The sequence below is a fragment of the Accipiter gentilis genome, chromosome Z (genome assembly GCF_929443795.1).
Source record: "Accipiter gentilis chromosome Z, bAccGen1.1, whole genome shotgun sequence".
Taxonomy (NCBI): domain Eukaryota; kingdom Metazoa; phylum Chordata; class Aves; order Accipitriformes; family Accipitridae; genus Astur; species Astur gentilis.
The window spans coordinates 51,216,881-51,235,272 of NC_064919.1; the positions used below are offsets into that span (position 1 = coordinate 51,216,881).

Sequence of the window (18,392 nt, forward strand, 5' to 3'; positions counted from 1 at the left end):
AGGCCAACCCATCCATCTCCTCCTCTCTCCCTTCCAGCAGATGGGTATTCAAAGCTGACTAAAAAGCCTAAAGGAAGAAACCAGGCTTTCAAAAGCAAGAAAGAGGGTTTGCCATTATTGTAACTAAAAATGGAAGCAAATGTTTTACTTACCTGCACCAGAATTCTTGGCCTTTGTGGTGAAGGGAAAGGTATATTGTGCATAAAATGGGATATGTGCCTGAAAAGAAGTCAAGCTGTTAGAAAACCGGCACCAGGGACTCATCAGGGGAGAAAAACAATGTTAATCACATCTCGGAATTACTATGGTACCAAGTTTTAGAAAGGCCGTTAAGATTTATTTACTGGTTTGATAAGTTTAAGAGCCTATTTATGCAAACAGAAACAAAGAAGCTCTGTTCACTCACATTTAATGCATGAAAATTAATGCTGGCATCTTCAGATACATATGCAAAAGATAAGAACACACTGGGATTTTAGGCAAGCCATTTAAAATCCCAGGCAGCCTAACCTCATTCTACAGAGTTTCTAATGAGGCTTAGCTAAGAGAAACTATAGACTTCACTGCCAGATGTCCAATACAATTTTGAAGGTAACATCATATTTCAGCAACTTTTAGGACCATGAAAAGCATCCTCTACAGAGTTTATGCACACACATACGCAGGCACGCGCATTCTCTCTGTCTCTCTCCCCCCATGCTATGCATTAGTTGCAGTGCTTGGAAACAGACACAGATATTCATTGCTAGTGCGCAGTCCCTGAGCTTGTATTTATTAACCTAAAATGCAGGACTGCAAACGTTCGCATGTATCTTATAGCTCAGCCATTTTCTGTGTTTGATGTCATTAAGAGAAAGGTAAACAGGCTTGAAACATTCTAACAGAAAGCCACCGTAAAATCCAGTTCACTTTCCCGGCACTGCAAAAGCCACTACTATTAAACAGAAGCAGCAGTAATTGCTATCAATATAACATATGTTGCACAGCTCAAGCAAGAGGATGGAGCAAATATACCAACTAAGTAAGTGTGACATGTATAAATCACATGGCTCCTTGAGCCGATATAACTACCTTTCCACACTAACTTGAAAAATATTTTACATACTTTTCAATGGGAAGAGGATGAGGTCCAGAGACAGAGAGTTTGTAGATGAACATAAGAAATTTTCGAAATGCTTCAAAGAAAGGCCAGTGTGAGAGAAGGCAGATGCATTTGTTGGAATTGATGGACTTGGAAGTAACCACTTTCCTCTCTACAGCTGTCAGGAGACCCAGCTGCAATTGCTGTTTTTCTGTTAGCAGCTCCCGGGGATAAGGCTCATAAAACTGAATAGCAGCACCATAAACCTAAAAGGTGAAGAAAAGCAGCTGTATTTAACAGGAGATTGGATTAGAACTTTCGAAGCATCCTTAAGTCTTTGGTGTTTGCACACACACTACAGTGCTTTTGCGGGTAGCTTATGAAATGACTTTTCATTGATGTAAACATACACAAAGTATCCTTATAAATGAAATGCTTTGGACGCTTGTGCCTCTCTCCCTCTTTTTCATTGCACTTTACTGAACAAAGTATTCATACTCAGTAAATTGAAAGGGAAGGAACCAAACTGCATGCTCTGAAAAAAACCTATCCATTAACCATTATGGTAAAAAAAAAAAAACAACAAAACCCTCTCATGAAATGCTTGTGCTCAGTAAATTCCCCCATCATTAACACACTAAACAATAAAATAATTTTAGCTTTGACTTCACTCATTTTATCAAGCTAAACAGCTACCAATCTTTTCTAATATTCCTTCCCTATTTGTCAGAGTTTCATAATTTACTGAATTGTTCTGGCAAGGTTAGCAAAAAGAGAACAGGGAAAGATGGATACCACAGTATACATTCTCTCTGAGAAAAATACTGGTAGGTACTGCATTCCTCCTTGCAAAAGAAGTATTAATATATTGGAGAAAGACTTTTTTTGTTGTTTGGAAATGTAGAAGTACATAAATTTTCCTGACAGGGGTCTCAGGCAGAGTAGAAGTTGACCTGTTAACACTAATAGAGCCAAACTGCTGTTTACTAGTCAGAGAGCTAATCACACATTACAATCACTTATTCCCTCATGCAGTTCACACACACACAGACACAGCTGGCAAGCTGAAGCAACACCTGGGAGACCAACCCCAAACAAGGGCTCCCTTCCTTCATCAGGTGTACCTATTACCCTGTAGTCTCTGTCTGTGTATAGCAGAGACTGCCTTATCACATGTGGGCTGAGTCATGCAACACATTTTTGGTGCCTGTGTGTGCTGGTGGCCTTATACGGATTTGGCAGATGGCTGGTGTTCCAAATGCATCACTTCATGTAAATTCAACAGCATCACCGGTTTGTCAGAGCCTCTCACATGCGACCTCTCAGCACATACTTTTCCTCTCCCTGCCCTGCTGTTTTCTGGTAACTATTTTCCTATTCAAGTACCTAGATACCCAGAGCCAAATTACACAAATTCACACAGAAGTGGCTTTTAAGGTAACCATAGGAAAACCATAACAACTTAAACATTGCTAACATGTGGTAAGTGAACATCTCTTTAATACGTAGGCTACATTTCCCAGAAACTTCTTACCTGAAAGAACAGGGAAATCCACGTGCTGTGAGTTTTGGTTTTGTTAAGAGTATGGTTCAGCTTACATGGGACTGAACAGCACATACTCTTCCAGCTATTTCCTGGTTTGGTTTACTTCAATCTTACATGAAGGCTTAAGAAATACAATTTTATAAGGGAAGTATTTAACAATTTATTTTGTAATATTTCTCAAATACAGAAGAAAAAATGCCAATTTATCTCCACAGCAGCCATTTGAACTAAAAGCAAAAACTAGTCACAGTATGGAGCCATACCTTTTCTGCAGAAGAGCAGGTCAGTACAAATGTTGAGAACACTGGTAGTGGATATTTGGTTTGTGGGTCCCAGCACTCAATAGTAGCTCCCATAGGAAGGCAGAAGAGAGGTACAGATTCTGATAGTGGGAATGACTCATAGTTCTCTTGAGGATATCTGAAAATTAAGCCTTCAGAATGGGAGAAGGAAAAGTAAGCACAGTTGCTCTGCAAGCTCTAAACAATGTAAGCAATATATTTTCCACAACATACAGCAAAGTCTGTTGGTCATCTGGACTTTATAATGGAATATTACATCTGCAGAAGAAGAAAGTCTTACATTTGACAGTAAGACTAAGTCATCCAAGTAAGAAACATCTAGAAATTGTAAATGAATACTGAAGCACTCTCTTTTGGTAAGTGCTCGAAAAACAGTACTTAGTAAAAACTAATTAGTGAAGATTTTTACCTTAAACCAGTTGGGAATTACCTGTGCTATTTAAATGTGCCTTTGGAATGGATTTCATTACAAAGAAATTCCTATGAAGAAAGTAGTTATTTATTTACTGTAAAAACAGCAGCAATACCTCCACTGAAAATAGGATGAACTAGCTAACTGTCCACATTTTCTGCTAATCACTCATTATGTTCAATTTAAACATATAGTTTGTTCAGTTTTCATAAATATATCTAACTCTTGCTGGTAGAAAATAGGCACACAAGCATTAGTTTATTATTGCTGTTCATCTAGCTTATTTTATGGTACACTGACTTAATTATCTATGCTTACCACTTCTACTTGGTAGTTTACTCCTTTCAAAGGAATTTGGTGCATGTAGTGCTCAGTAGAAATTCTTTTGAAAGTTTTGAGTTCAGAAAAAAAAAATAATCTGTAGCAATGCATTAAAAAACTTATAAAAGTCAGATTTAAAAGAAAAAATACTTTTTGTCATTTATTGTTCAGAATATTTTTCACTCTCCTCAAATAAGAAACAAGCAAATAGTTGTGGAACTGAAGGGAAGAAACACATTTAATTTTCAAATTAAATGAAAGATGTTGCATTAGCTGTGAGACATAAAAAGAGATACGAGTAAGTTTGAATAGAATTTTTAATTACTCCTTCTCCATCATCACCAACACAAGAAATATGAAGTCTTTTTACATTTGAAATGCTTGCTAAGCTTTCCGCTAAAGGTCCTAAGCTACCAAACCTGCTGTGATAAGAACTAAATTAATAAAGAGCAATGCCATTCCTATTTAGGCTTTTTTTTTTTTTTTTTTTTTTTTTTTTTGCCTGGGAAAAAGTGAGGATTGCAAAGAGGCATTATAGGAGTTGATTTCAACTGACATGCTCTAGGAACAGAATACTGACAGACAGCACTTAAACTTTTAAAATTATTATTCAATTTCAGCAAGGCATTTGAATCCTTCTGTTAGCATGTTTAGACAGTGCTTCTAACATTACTTACCAGCTTTATATGCTAAGGAGTTAGAAGCTGGCACAGACTTCTTGTAACAAATGTACACACTGGAACCCCACTGGAAGACACAAGTTTCATCTTAGAACCAGCAAAGATGACAACAGGCAGCAGAGGAATCAAGTATAAGCATTTGAATATACTCCCAATATTACAAACAGAGCAGAAGCTTAAATAAAAAGCGTTACAGAATAAAATGACTGGTTGGCTGCTGAGTGCATGTTAATCATGAAATCAGGAATTCACCCTTCTCATATTTTTTAGAGATTACAGCATTTACGTAAAATAATCACACCAGCACACTACTCTTTGACTTATTTCAACAGAAGAACAGGGAAAAGTGAAGCAGATCATTTGCAGCTTCACATTTTCTTGGTTATTTAGAAGGAGATTTTTATGGGAACCTCATTCATGGAAGTGAAATTCTAAACATCATCAGTTGAAGATTTATCGTACTTCCATAAACTGGTTATTTACATAGTGGTTTTGCAGTTTGTCTAAATAGACTTTGCCATTTGAAAAAAATCACTTATTTCAGTCTGAGTAAACTAAATGCAAAACAGACTAAATAAAAGCGAACTGATTGAAAAAAAAGTACATGAAGAACTGTAAGCAGTAATTATCATTCTTGCATGTCTTATTAACATAGGCATTATTAATAACTAAGAAAAAAGTGTTCGTGATTCATCCAGAGTGTCAGCATCACTAAAGAGGGGGCAGGAACAAGATTTTTTTAAAAAAAGAAGAAAAAAAAAAATTCCATCACACTACTCCTAAATAGCACCTAGACATGAATATGCAAACTGAAGTAGTGAGTAATCAGTATGAAGAAGTAATTCCTAACACAAAAGGAAATCAGAGCAACAAAACCTACAAAAGTGAAGTCTCACACATGGTATATAGAATGAAAGAATTACGATGTAGTGATAGAACACAATTATAACAGTGCTAAGAAAAGTTCAAAGAGCTACTCCTTTAGGTTGGTTTGTTGGGTGTCAAAAAAATAAAAAAAAAAAAGAAAAAGAAAAAAAGAAAAAAGAAAAAAAAAAAAAAAAAAGAAAGAAAGAAAAAAAAAAAAGAGACACTCAAGCTTTTAAATACTCACCATACCACAATTTAAATTCTTATCTACTTTGCAGAATGTATGAGGAGGAGTTTCTCCTTTGCTGGTAACAATAACACAGATATCGGTCACTGCCAATGAATTTTGAGGTCGTACTAGAGGAGCCCTTCGATATGTGATAAAGATCCGTTGAGAAGAAGCTGAACTGTTGTTAACATTAGCACAACGACCATAAGGAGTAGCTTGAATCACCTCGCAGCCTGAAATGATGCGTTCCTTCCCCTCATATAGAACTCTGCAGACAGAAAGGAAACAAAATATTATGCACATTCAAATATATATGAAGGTACTTGGACAAATTCACAGAAACTGCCCATCTGTTAGCACCGTATGTCATCATTGCAACATTCTAATATGCATTTTATACATTGTCTCTTGTTGTGCACGATTTGAGGCAAAGAAACTGTTCAGAAACTTTTAATTATTATTAAGAAATCTCTGTGGGAACATATCATAGTTATGGAAAAATAAAATCAAGCCACACTGAAAAAAATTTAGTTAAAGAATTAGTAGGAATGCTGCACGATCAATGAAAATTAAATATAAAGGAAGCTTGTTTGCACACATGATACCTGATAACTTCTGAGAAATATTTCCATCACTAAAATGTGTCCTGGAAAGTCATTTCAAGCTTGCCTTTTTTTTCCTTTTAAGGAATGTTGTTGGAAAAGAACAACAGAAGACAGAAGTCTGCTTCCTAGATGAATTTTTACAGGAAAAAAACCCCAAACCCAGTAATGATTTACATTCATAGTTTGAATAACATTCCTTAATGGAAGCTGAGGGGAAAGACAAACTAATTCTCCATTCCACAGAAAAGGAAGAAATAATAACTACAATTGGCTGTACTCCTAGAAAGCGGAATATATCTTACAAGGCCATACAGCAACACTCACATAGCCAGTTCACTCACAGATCACCACATTCTTAGCAAAAAAAAAGGTCCTTCACAGCTTCACAGCAGCTTAATGTACTAAAACTTAACCTTCTGATCTTTCCCAAACATAAATCTAGTAGGAAGTGACCATGAGAAGAAATGTGGAAGGCAAACCATATATCACTGCCATGTATATAATGCATAAATGCTATGATAGGGCATGCTTTATCTCCCATTCCACAACCAAATAAGCAATGGTTCCATTTGCTTGATTCTCTGCAGTATGTACAGAGTACTTGCCATCTTCAAATGAGTTTTCATCTTCACAATACTCAGCAAGATTTAAGATAAAGGTAACACATTAAAACTTTGTATTTTGTGACCTGCAGCTTCCCGCATGTAGTCCATCACAACTTTAAAATAAAAAATAACCAGGCAGTGTATCTTTTACTGTGCCCCTCGGTTAAATGTTTGACAGACTACTAGTAAGTATATATTTGAAAACTTCAAAAGGTCATGTGAATAATCTAGGAAAAAAAACCCCAACTTTTCCAGATCCAACAATTCTCAGAACTTTCAAAAAACCACATACCATTAAACTTCCCAAATTACTTAAAACTACCATCCATCTTTAAACTGGAATATTCAAATATTACTGTTTATTCTGATTCCACAGAACAAATGCGTATCTTGTCACAGTATTGAGGATATATGTGAACTACAGTCCTAGAATACTTTAATAAAGCAAAGAAATCACATGAGTTGGGAGTATATTGATGTAACTACCAGGCTGCCATATAAATTTATTCATCTAGTTCATGGAGGACAATACACTTGCCTTCAATAATGGTTTCAGTTGTAAAGAGTCTGATCATCACACTTTTTCTACATTTAAAACAATCTGTAATTTCAGATTCAAAAACCAGCCTAATACCAGTATCTCCAAGTTGCAACTTTAGTTTTAATATACTACCTACTGGTTCAAGATACGTATAGAGAAAGTACATGCTATGCCAATTACTTCTAAACTAAATAATCTTCTGGAAGAACATGTATTTTGCTCCTTTTATTGGGTTATCTACTTCATGAAGTTGAAAAAAACACAAACAAAAAAAACAAACAAGACCAACAACCACAACGGCAGTGGGTCTCAGCCCACCTTCATTGTGCATAAAAAGTTTACATGAACTCTTCACATCACTGCCTTACATTAATCAGAAGAGAATATTAACAGAGCAGTCTCCAATGGAAGTTTCAGTTGCTTTATTTCAGTTTCACGTATTTTAAATAAAATCCACGAATATAAAGCTATTCCAGAAACATTTGTCAGCTGACAGCTTTTGAGAAGGAAAACCATATTAATCAGACAATTCCAGCAGTTCAATTTAATAGGTCTACAAGGATTTTCAGAAAGATACTTAAAGACTGAACAATTTCTCAGTTGTGCAAATACTTCTAAGAGGTAAGGGGCTGACCAGTACTCAAGATTGTAACAGTGGGGTCACCTCCCACCAAAAGCAAAAAGAAAATGAAAGCAATTCTTACCCTTTCACATATATAACAGCAGAAGTATTATTAAAACTATACCATTTTCTGACCTCATGCATAGTATTGAATTTAAGAAAACGAGCAAATAGAAGAAAACCACCACCCATGGATGCCTCAAATTAAACAATTATTTTAATGATTCAGACAAAAACATTTAGAAGTGATGCATGAAATATTTAACATGACACCCTGTATATACAAAGTCCTCCCTGAGAGAGTAAGTTTACTCTTACTTATTCCAACTTCCAGTCTCTGCCTTCGATTATTAGTACTCATCAGGGTTAAGACTCGTTTCCTGCTTCTGTGAGCTTATACTTTGGCCTGGATGCTAAGTATACCTTATTTGCTACATTATTCTATCAACGTCAATAAAGCTTCATTTCAAGCAAAATGTAACCTACAGTTTCCTCTAGATGTTAGGTCCTGTCTTCGTAATAAAAGCAAAAAAATCTTGTTATCTAGTCATAAGGCTGTTTCACGTTGCACATGGAAGTTCTCTCATGACCAGTTTTACTAATTCAAAGGTATACTTCAATACATCAGTTAAAAGAGTTTAGAAAAGAGAAATACTACCTTCTTGCAGCTGTTGAGTTAAAAACCTTAAACCACTGAAAATTTTGCTTCTAGAAAACCATTTCAAAATAGGCAGACTGTTACAAATTGCTTTGTGTGGGGCCGCTCTCCAGCTTGACTTCTCTAGGTCCAACCACATTTCTGCCTCTCACAGTCCTTATGCAAAGTAACTTTTTACAATAACTCTTCCTGTCTCATTTAAGAGAAGGCAGTATGCAAGTATTGAATAACAAAGGCACTAAAATAAATATACTAGGCAGTAGGAGGGTCAGAGAAGTGCTGGGTGAAGCAGAGGGAAAAGATTGACTTATCTTTTATTTCTACTGCACCTCTATTATTATTTGTCTAAACATACAAGTGATTAGTTTCACCATTATTACCCTAAGCTGTTTCAAACACCCACCTGCAGTTGTCACACTAGTGGGATATACAAAACAATGGAAGATGCAGTTTCCATTATGCTTCTTCAAGTTTGAGTTCACTTTCACTTTTGAAATACATCTCTAAGTAAAGAAAAACATTTGTTCAATTGATAATCTTGCAGATATTTTCAGAAACCAGGTATGCAGAATGAAATGGGCCCTTGGCAGAGAATCACTAACCAAATTAAAGCTTCCCACACTAGTTTAAAAAAACCCAAAACCAAACAGTATTCCTTTACTTACACAATGCAAGTTACCTTTGCATTACTCAGTAATGCAAGAACTTCTGCTTCAGACAATAAGTCTGATATTCTTTCTTTGGTCCTTTCTACAGTTAAGTGTTACAAATTATCACTTACACTTAAAAAGCATTTTTCTGACATCTTTTCTTCCATTTAGAAAAGAAGTGCTGGAGCTCTCCCATATTCCTAAATCAAGTGTAAAACAAAGAGAGTTGAGATCTTGTTTCAAAGTCTCACTGCACCTAAACCCAAACAAATCTCAAATCTTGTTTCTTGTCTACTTCTGGAACATCACCAAAAATACTGGTTAGGAAAGCAACAGAATGACTAGTCACTGAATTACTTGTAGAAATATAAGCTTAAGATACTAAATTTTACAGCTGTATGTAGGAAAAGGACCTTAGAGATCTCTTGTCCTAGGATCAAACCTTTATTCTTTGAACTAAAAACAGCCACAGCAAATGCAACATCTAGAGGCATGGCACATGGCCTAACTATATGCAAGTGAACACCTGTGGCAGGAAGTCACTCCAGCAGCTTACAGACACTTCAACTTAAGAACCAGTGGAAGAATAGGAAGGAAAAAGAATGGAGGGCACAGAAATACAGAACACAAGGACAATGGCAGAGAATCAGTAGAGCGTACCCCTATCTCCTCCTTCTTCCAAACAGCATTTGTTTAATTAGTTTCCCTAAAAATAGCCCTGAAATACACACACACATATTTATCAAGAATCATCCGAATGCTTTGACTACAAGATAACTCAACTTTATATATATATAAACTACCTTGACACCAGACTATGTATCTGGCCCTTTCAAGGGATATACTCTACCCACTAAGTCCACTCAGCATGTCAGCTGACTTAACTGATATTTAAGGCTCAAAGAGAAAATATTCCTTCACACTTGTTTTGTTAATTAAAAGAGTAGAGAACAGCATAAATTAGCCTTCAGGCTGTACATGCATCTCATGTGCAAACTCCACTTTCATTTGAACACACTGAAATAAAAAAAAAAGGAAAAAAAACCAAGCTTGCTCTAACTATCTCTTGCACATAGTTGCAAAACAGCAGGAACGGCAAGGGAAAAACATTCATATGCATCATTGGTCAGAGAGAAAAGCCTGCCATGATTTGTTAGGTGTGACACCCGAACTAGATCTGTGTTAAAAAAAAAAACAAAAAAAAACAAAAACAAAAAAAACCCCACCCAGAATAAATGCTACTTGCCAAATACCACGGTTTTCCACCAAAAGTTTTAAAAAGTGTCTCTGTTAGGGAAGCCTTTAGTCAGCCAACTCTTTGCCTCTTTTGCTTATCAGATATTCCTTATGAAATCTACCCAAGCATTCAAGTTCCTGAAGTTGTGGGAGACATCAAAATAAACTGTGCTAGCAGAGTCACTTCCATAAAGGCACACGCTGAAGACCAATGGTTTAAGAATACCTTTGAGGAATCACTCCCTCTAAAAATTCTCACTTCTGCTAAAACCTACTGAAGTTTGACGTATCATTCAAAGAATAACCTCATACTGAATTCTACACAAATTCCTTTGTAACAGTTATCTCATCTCGCAGCATCAGTCACACACATGGGAAAAGACTATTTTAAAAATCAGAGTTTCACTGAAGATTAGAACATAGTTTAGATGATTGAGATGAACTGAAATTAGGCTCTACCAGGTTAATTATACTTGAATTATAAGCAATATAATTATATTATTTTATTATATAATATAGAGCAGAGATCTTGCAATGTAACTAATTTCATTACTAAGATTTCACTATGTTTTGGGCCTGTGTGGCGTGTTTTTTTGGTAGCAGGGGAGTGGCTGCAGGGGTGGCTCCTGTGGGAAGCTGCTGGAAGCTTCCCCGGCTCCAAGTCGGGCCCACGGCTGGCCCAGGCCGAGCCCGTCAGCGACAGTGGCGGCAGCGCCTCTGGGATAATTTATTTAAGAGGGGGAACCTGCAGTGAGCAGGGGGATCGGGATGTGAGAGGAACCCCTCTGCAGACACCGAGGTCAGTGCGGAAGGAGGGGAGGAGGAGCGGGGGAGGAGGGGATGCCCCTGCAGCCCCTGGTGAGGCAGCAGGCTGTGTCCCCCCAGCCCGCGGAGGGGAGCGGGGGAGCAGCCCACACCAGAGCAGGGGGAGGCCCCCAAGGTGGCCGTGACTCCGTGGGAAAGCCTGAGCTGGAGCAGTCTGTGCCTGAAGGACTGCAGCCCGTGGGAAGGACTCACAATGGAGAAGTCTGTGGAGAACTGTCTCCCGTGGGAGGCACCCCACGCTGGAGCAGGGGAAGAGTGTGATCACTCCTGCCCCTGAGGAGGAAGGAGCGGCAGAGACGAGGTGTGATGAACTGACCCCAACCCCCATTCCCCGTCCCCCTGCGCTGCTGGGGAGAGGAGGGAGAGAGAACCGGGAGCGGAGCTGAGCCAGGAAGGAGGGAGGGGTGGGGGGGAAGGTGTTCTAAGGTTTGGGTTTACTTCTCAGTATCCTTGTTTTGATTTGATTAGTAGTAAGTTAAATCGATTTTGTTTCTTCCCCAAGTCGACTCTGTCTTTTGCCCGTGACCATAAGAGGTGAGTGATCCTGCCCTGTCCTTGCCTCAACCCACGAGCTTTTCGTTATTTTTGATCCTCCCCATCCCACCGGGAGGGGGGAGGAGTGAGCGAGTGGCTTCCTGGTGCTTTGCTGCCAGCTGGGCTTAAACCATGACACACTATCCCGACTGGACTCTACTTGTCAATTGGCACTCAAACTGTAGGTCAAAAGCAGGCTATGTAGGCGTTGTGCCCTGATGTGCTTAAACTTGCAATTGAAATTAACAAAATTTATTATAGCTTACATATAGACACGTTTTTTACTTTTTTACTTCACACTATTTATTTAATAACTAAATGGGGAAAACCACACACATTCCTTATTTTGCCATCATTAACAGCCCCCCCCGCTCCATTTTGTCTTTCTCATTACAACCCCAGTAATGCTACAATGTCCTTACCCAAACCAGAGAAGTGCTATATAGAGCAATTTAGACAATACTGTAGTGCTGCATGAGTTATTACAGATTCAGCATTACCTCATTATGCTAGTAGCACAGACTATAATACCTCCTCAAGATAAGATAACACCTCAAGATCCTAGGGGATTTTGTGATCTTGGTCCTGAATACTAACATTAAACTCAGTATCCTGTAAGTAACAAAACTGGTTCACAGCTTCCCTGCCAGGTTGCCCCCTGCATTTATTAAGCACTGAACTTAAAGCATTGACTATATCTAAGGTTTTCAGACACAGTATTAACAACTGTTACGCCTCAGACATCAAAAAGCATGGGTTTTGAAATACAAGCGTGATTGGAGTTAGCAAAAGACTACATAATCCAGTGTTTGCAGCCAATCATTTCAGAACTTGTAAGCAACCTCACAAATACTCTGATCTGACAGTAAGGTGGGCTACAAGATTCTAGGTGGGTGGATAATTTTAAGACCTTTGTTTCAGTGCCCTACCATTTTTAAGTGGTATCTTTTACCTTAAGCATTGCAGTGAATTCCACAAAGTGGTAATTTTTGCCTTCTGAAATCATCACTTTCAGAGTAAGCATGTCATATTTTTGGATTTCCACTATACTATTTCTGTATATTAATTTTGTACTATTCTCTCACCATTCATAAAACTGCAGCAGAGAATTTCCATTTCTCATATTTTATTTGCTCCATCTCTCTCTCTATCCTATCTTTTTAAGTAAAACATTATCATTCATTTTAAAAAGACAAGTTCACTGAAGACTGACACTTTTTTCAACTTATTTCAGAAAGAAAATACTATACAGACACACACAATAAGCAATATAGATTCAAAGACAATATGCTTTCAAAAGTTTTCTCACATCTGTTTTCATCATCATCTATGAAGAATAAGATTTGATCATTTTTGGAGGAGAAACTGAACTGTCATAGAAATCTCACCCGATGTCAGTAAGAGGTGGTTTGTCCCGGCCTCTCTTGTAGCAAAGAAAAAGTTCAGGACTCTTTAGACTTCCATAGTTTAAGTTGGCTTGAAGGGCTGTAGGGGTGGCTTCAACACAGGTGTATCCCTCTGGGACAGTTTCACCAGCTGATTTAATTATCACAGCAATATCAGTAATTGGAGCCTTTGGACCAGTTGACTTTGTTTCATGTCGGCTTATTTCTTGGTCCAGGAGGGTTGCAGTATCTGTATCAGTGAGCCCTGCCACTACAAAATAGTCAGCCACTCGTGGACCTTTGTCTTCTATCATGGTTATGTCAGTACTTCCTGGGGAAAATAAAGAGAGAGAAATCAAACACTCTGCTTTCAAGCTAAACCCCTTCCCTCAACAAGTAAGAGGATTTAAAACCTTTAAAGACATTTTTGCAAATAAAAAAATATATCTCCTATACAGAGATTTCATGAAAATTCTAGGGAAACTCCAAAACAAACTTTGACTTCTGTGGCTCAAAAAGGTAGTATTGTCAGTAATTGGATTTCAGTTCTAGCACCGTAACAGTCATGTTTTAGCACAAGGAAGTTTAAGTGAGAAATAAGAACTCAGAGCTCCTAACACAGCAGCTACACAGAAAATTGCTTGGCATTAGCTATCAGACCACTGAAGCTCTTCACAGGCTATAAATTAATGCACTAAAAGCATCTGTATTTTTCTGCCATTGTTTAGTGAGTAATTTGACTGCAGAATTGTGCTGCATTTTGGGGGGGGGGGGGGGTTTGGAGAGAGAATAATTCGAAGTATAGGCTCACTAGTTTATCTTCTGCACATTTCATCCATTTTGTTTCATAATCAAGGCCTAACAGTGCAGTCTTGAGACATTCGGCTGGCAACTGTAACATCTGGAAGTCGTTTACAAAAATCACACATCCAAACCCACATTTCATCAGCTGATCAGGCAGTACACATCACTGCTTCGCTGCACATTCCAGATCTGGAAAGAGTTGTTCTTCTAACACCAGTGATGTTCACTAAGCGTATGATTTTAAAGCTGTGAAATCCAAGGTTCTATTAAGAACAAAACTAGCTGACAGACTATGCTCAAATATCACAAGTACAGTTTCAAGTATGCAATCTCATGAAATACCAATCTTTTTAAAACTTTAGTGATATTTAAACATTAGTTGCAAAGCAATAAACCTGAATACTATTACACCGCTTCAGGGACCTAGGGACCACCTTCTTTTAGATCCCTGTGTTCCCATCACCAGATTTCTGGGGATCCCATCTAGAAAGCTAACCAAGAATGGAAGTCTGGTTCCCATCTTTGAAAGCAAGACTGCTACAATTGCTAAGGTCCCACGTACCAAGGAATAGTGATCCATGTGTATTACCAAATAGTAAGTGCTTGCATTTAGAATGTCCTAGTCTGATAACTACAGAAATAATGGCCTCTGCTAACAGAAAGGTGGTTTGGCAGAGACAGTATAATCCCGTTCCCTGCAACCTAGTTTCTCCTCCTGTTCTTATCCTGCTCTTTCTTACTGAAATTATACTGAAAAAGTATTTTCCATCTTTACACTTCACAAAAACTTCTAAAACTTGTCATCAAAAGCGTTCCTTCAGCTGAAGGAAAAATCAGTTATTCATGCTACATACTTACTAAGAAATCTTAGCATAACTTTATGCAACTTAGGTGCCAACCACTATATTGCAAGGTACTGCAGCATGAGATGAAAGTAGGGAGGGGAGGGGAGGGGAGGTAATGTCATGCAAATTTGTAGTACCTCTACACTCCAACTAACTCAATTTTTATTTTCTAACACTGATATGACAACTTTTCAAATCCTTTCAAACCTGAAAGAAGAGTGCCTATACCTTTTAAAAGACTCTTCTCTTCTGCAATATTTTTCCACAATGATTTTCACAACACCACTTCAGGGTTCTCTAAACACTTTGGCTAACAGCTCTTGTAGGGCAATCCATAAACAGAGATCCTGGGAAGAGACAGAGAAGTGTTTGGCTCCCCTGAAAAGGCAAAGCCATGGGACACCTACTCACATGACTGAGCTTTCAGGCCTAAAATATATGGATGCCATATCAACAGGAACAATAAAAGGTTTATTCGATTTGTCAGATGTTTGGTGCCTAGGTCTCCTGAAGAGTAACAAAATTACTCCAAAGCCATAGCTACTTGTGAAGCTTCTGAATCACTTTCAGCTACAGAACTTGCAGCAGTTTACCCTTCTTGCTGTCATAAACAACATGAAATTAGTCATAAAGCCCTTTACAAATAAGCAAGTCAATATGAAATGCAGAAGTAATGGCTTCAACTTAATCTCATATAAATTGGTGCTTCCGTTAAAAGGTCCTTATACTACCACTGCTCATTCCCACCTTCACTTTTGTCCAGAACTATAGTTTGTGCAACCATGTAGTGAACTAGAACAAGGAATTGCTCTGGCTGAACGCTAACCTGGCAGAGCCTGTTGAGTGTTCAACTGGAGCAGTTCTCCAATGATTCACTGTGTCAGCATAAAAGCAGCAGCACTACACCCCTTTCAGCAGCAGCACTGACTTGGACTGGATTAATCATAAAATTCTTAAGTCTAAGATGTTTCAGTTTGCCTTGTAGATGCTTGGACTTGTTCACAGAATTATAAAAGTAAATGAATAAATAAACAAATAAACAAACCTCTCCCTGCTCCCCTTAAAGGAAAGTCCTGAGCCAGAACATCGTGTAATCTGGAAAGTGCTGTTTGCACTTCACATACATGAAACCAAATTAGTGGAACAAGCTGCTGAAAACAGCAAAACAGTTGGCATCATATAGATGGGTTTTTTTAAAAAACCAAAACCTTTGTTAAATGATCCAGCCTTTTATTACCTGCTACATGTTCACACAGCTCAAAATCATGTTCTCTCAACGTAACATTAAAATCGTTGCCCACTTTTAGTTTTAGCACACTGAGCAGGAAATAAAACAGTAACAGCATACAAGGTCAGAAACCTCACAACAGTTTGTACTTTTAATCACAGCTGTAGTTCTTGGAATTCCACTAATGTTATCCTTGAATGTGTTTTAAAGTCAAAATTTAGGTTTCCTGGGTAAACAGAGGGAGAAAAAATTAGAAGGACCTGAAAACTTGAATAGAAAGATTTTGAAGGTTAGAATACAAAAGAAGAGAATCCACTCCCAAATTTTTACAAGTAGGGATCAATAAAACTGTAGCAATTGGTTGCTACGGAGCATATACTTATATCTATGATTTTATATTTTTCTCTTAGCCATGGCTATGTTTTATTTCACAGAAACCCTGTAATATGTGGCAGGCAAAAATCAGAGTCACCAGACAATTCAGCTGAGAAACTTGGCACACAAGCCTCCTATGTCAGCACAACGTTTAGCGAGTTTTTCAAAATGTTCTGAGCCTCTCAAAACAGTTCCCTTCCTTTTACACAAGGATAAGAGAAGTAAGATTTCAACTAAGCAGTACAACTCAGCTCTTCAAGAATTTATTCCCCAATTTCAGAAAGATTTAAAGCAACATGATACCTTAAAGTAATAGCTCTTAGTTAAGCCATGGTTATCTTTTTTAATACAATAGCTTTATAAATAAAAATAGACACTAAACTATAAATTCTCGGATAGACACCAAAACACATGGAAACAGCAAATTCAGTTAGTCCAAGGATACTTTGCCTTCTGAACTGCAGGAAAAAAATAAACATATGATTTGTGGAGGAACAAGATGAATCCACTGCCATTTTCCACTATTTTGTGATACCTCACACAGGAATAAGTATGCACACGGCTGCTCTTGGTGGGAACAACAAGAAAAGGGAACAAACATTCTTCTAAGAGACCTTCTATTGTAAGTTTTATCATGGCAAGTTTTCCCCAACATAATTCAATAGATACCCTCCCTCGTCAGTTTCCTACGAGTAGGTTTCTGTACTTCACAAGACTAACAGAAAAACTCAACATTGGGATTTTTCTTGGAACACCCCATTCCCTTGCAGGACAAAACCCAAATACAAAAAAAATTCTAAAAATAAAAACTGCCACCTTGGTGTTGGATGATGAAAATGCAGGATATATTGAAAAAAACCCCAACATACAAGTCTCATGAAAGATCTTTTGAAGTCTACAAAGATACTTCAGTTACAGTCAAACTGAAAACAAAAATTGGGAATTCTTTTTTAAGAACATGAGCAATACCCTTTGAGGAATTACAAACCTTCAAGTCCATATAGATCCATAAGGGCTATGGAGACATTACTTAAGTGAAGTTAGTTTTCCAATTCACTCATAGGCCACAATAGGAAAGTTTGCTATGAGCAGTTTAGGACCAAAATTATTTTTTAAATTAAAAAAAAAAAAAGTCTTCAGAATAAAAGATGTACTTTTAAAATCCCCATGCTTTTCTAAAAGGAATTCCCACTAGAAGCAATTAGCTTGGTAGATGAAAAACAAAACCAGCCTGTACAGGCAACATTTAAACATACTTAGTACAACTAGTCTAGGTCAAGAGATCCATTTAGAAAAAATATGCAGGAGCAAACGAAATAAATTCTTTTCACTGCTAAGTGCCAGAAATACAGCAAAGTATTCTCCTCTCCCACAGTCCATTTAAGGCTGACCTCTCAAAAAAGACAACAGCCTTTCTCACAACCAAAATGTAATTTTACAATTCTTCCATAATGTTCTATCAAAAATATAGCAACGCAACTATTAGCTTCCTATTAGGCCATAGCCCTTTCTTAAGGAGAGATTTTATAGTGAAAGTGCCTTGGGGAAAAGGTTTCCATTCTAAAGATCTCTTCTATGAATTTTGAAAAACTATTAAAAAAATACTTTATTAGAAATTACTTCAGTTTATTGGCTGCTAAAACACCAGTTAGATTTTTCTTTCAATATAGCTAGACTGCTATTTCCTCTATTTACAGTTAGCTGAACCACAACAAAGAGTTGTTCTTGCAAAGATACAAAAATCTGTGAGCAAGTTACAAACAGGTATAACGAAGTAAAAATGACAATGCAAATAAGTATTGTATTTGTATTTTATTTCATAGCTATGTTGCTTTTATAACAGTTACAAGCTTTTAAATTCCAAAATGGTGATCACTAATTTAAAATTCTCAGTCTTCATTTACAGAGATTGCCACAGCTAAGAACTCCTATTCTTTAGATATAAAAAAAGTCTTCTCCTGCATTATCTGCAAAACACAGAAAAAGAAGACTTCTCTAACACATACTCATTTGTGGAAATCTGCTTCAGCTACCTGTCATA

General features: G+C 37.4%; 1 protein-coding gene across 4 annotated transcripts in view; it reads right to left on the minus strand.

Annotated features, from left to right (window-relative positions):
* DENND4C (DENN domain containing 4C) overlaps positions 1-18,392 on the minus strand; it is a 79,083-nt gene that overhangs the window by 40,728 nt on the left and 19,963 nt on the right. For all 4 annotated transcript variants that reach the window (XR_007505185.1, XM_049796532.1, XM_049796531.1 and 1 more), the window contains exons 2-7: positions 13,103-13,430; positions 5,454-5,706; positions 4,340-4,409; positions 2,891-3,060; positions 1,106-1,347; positions 153-219 (exon numbers count right to left, since the gene is read on the minus strand). Coding sequence is in view for 3 of the 4 variants with exons in the window: in XM_049796532.1 (XP_049652489.1) it covers positions 153-219; positions 1,106-1,347; positions 2,891-3,060; positions 4,340-4,409; positions 5,454-5,706; positions 13,103-13,413 (1,113 nt within the window). In the remaining variant the exon portion in view is untranslated. The remainder of the gene's footprint in view (positions 1-152; positions 220-1,105; positions 1,348-2,890; positions 3,061-4,339; positions 4,410-5,453; positions 5,707-13,102; positions 13,431-18,392) is intronic.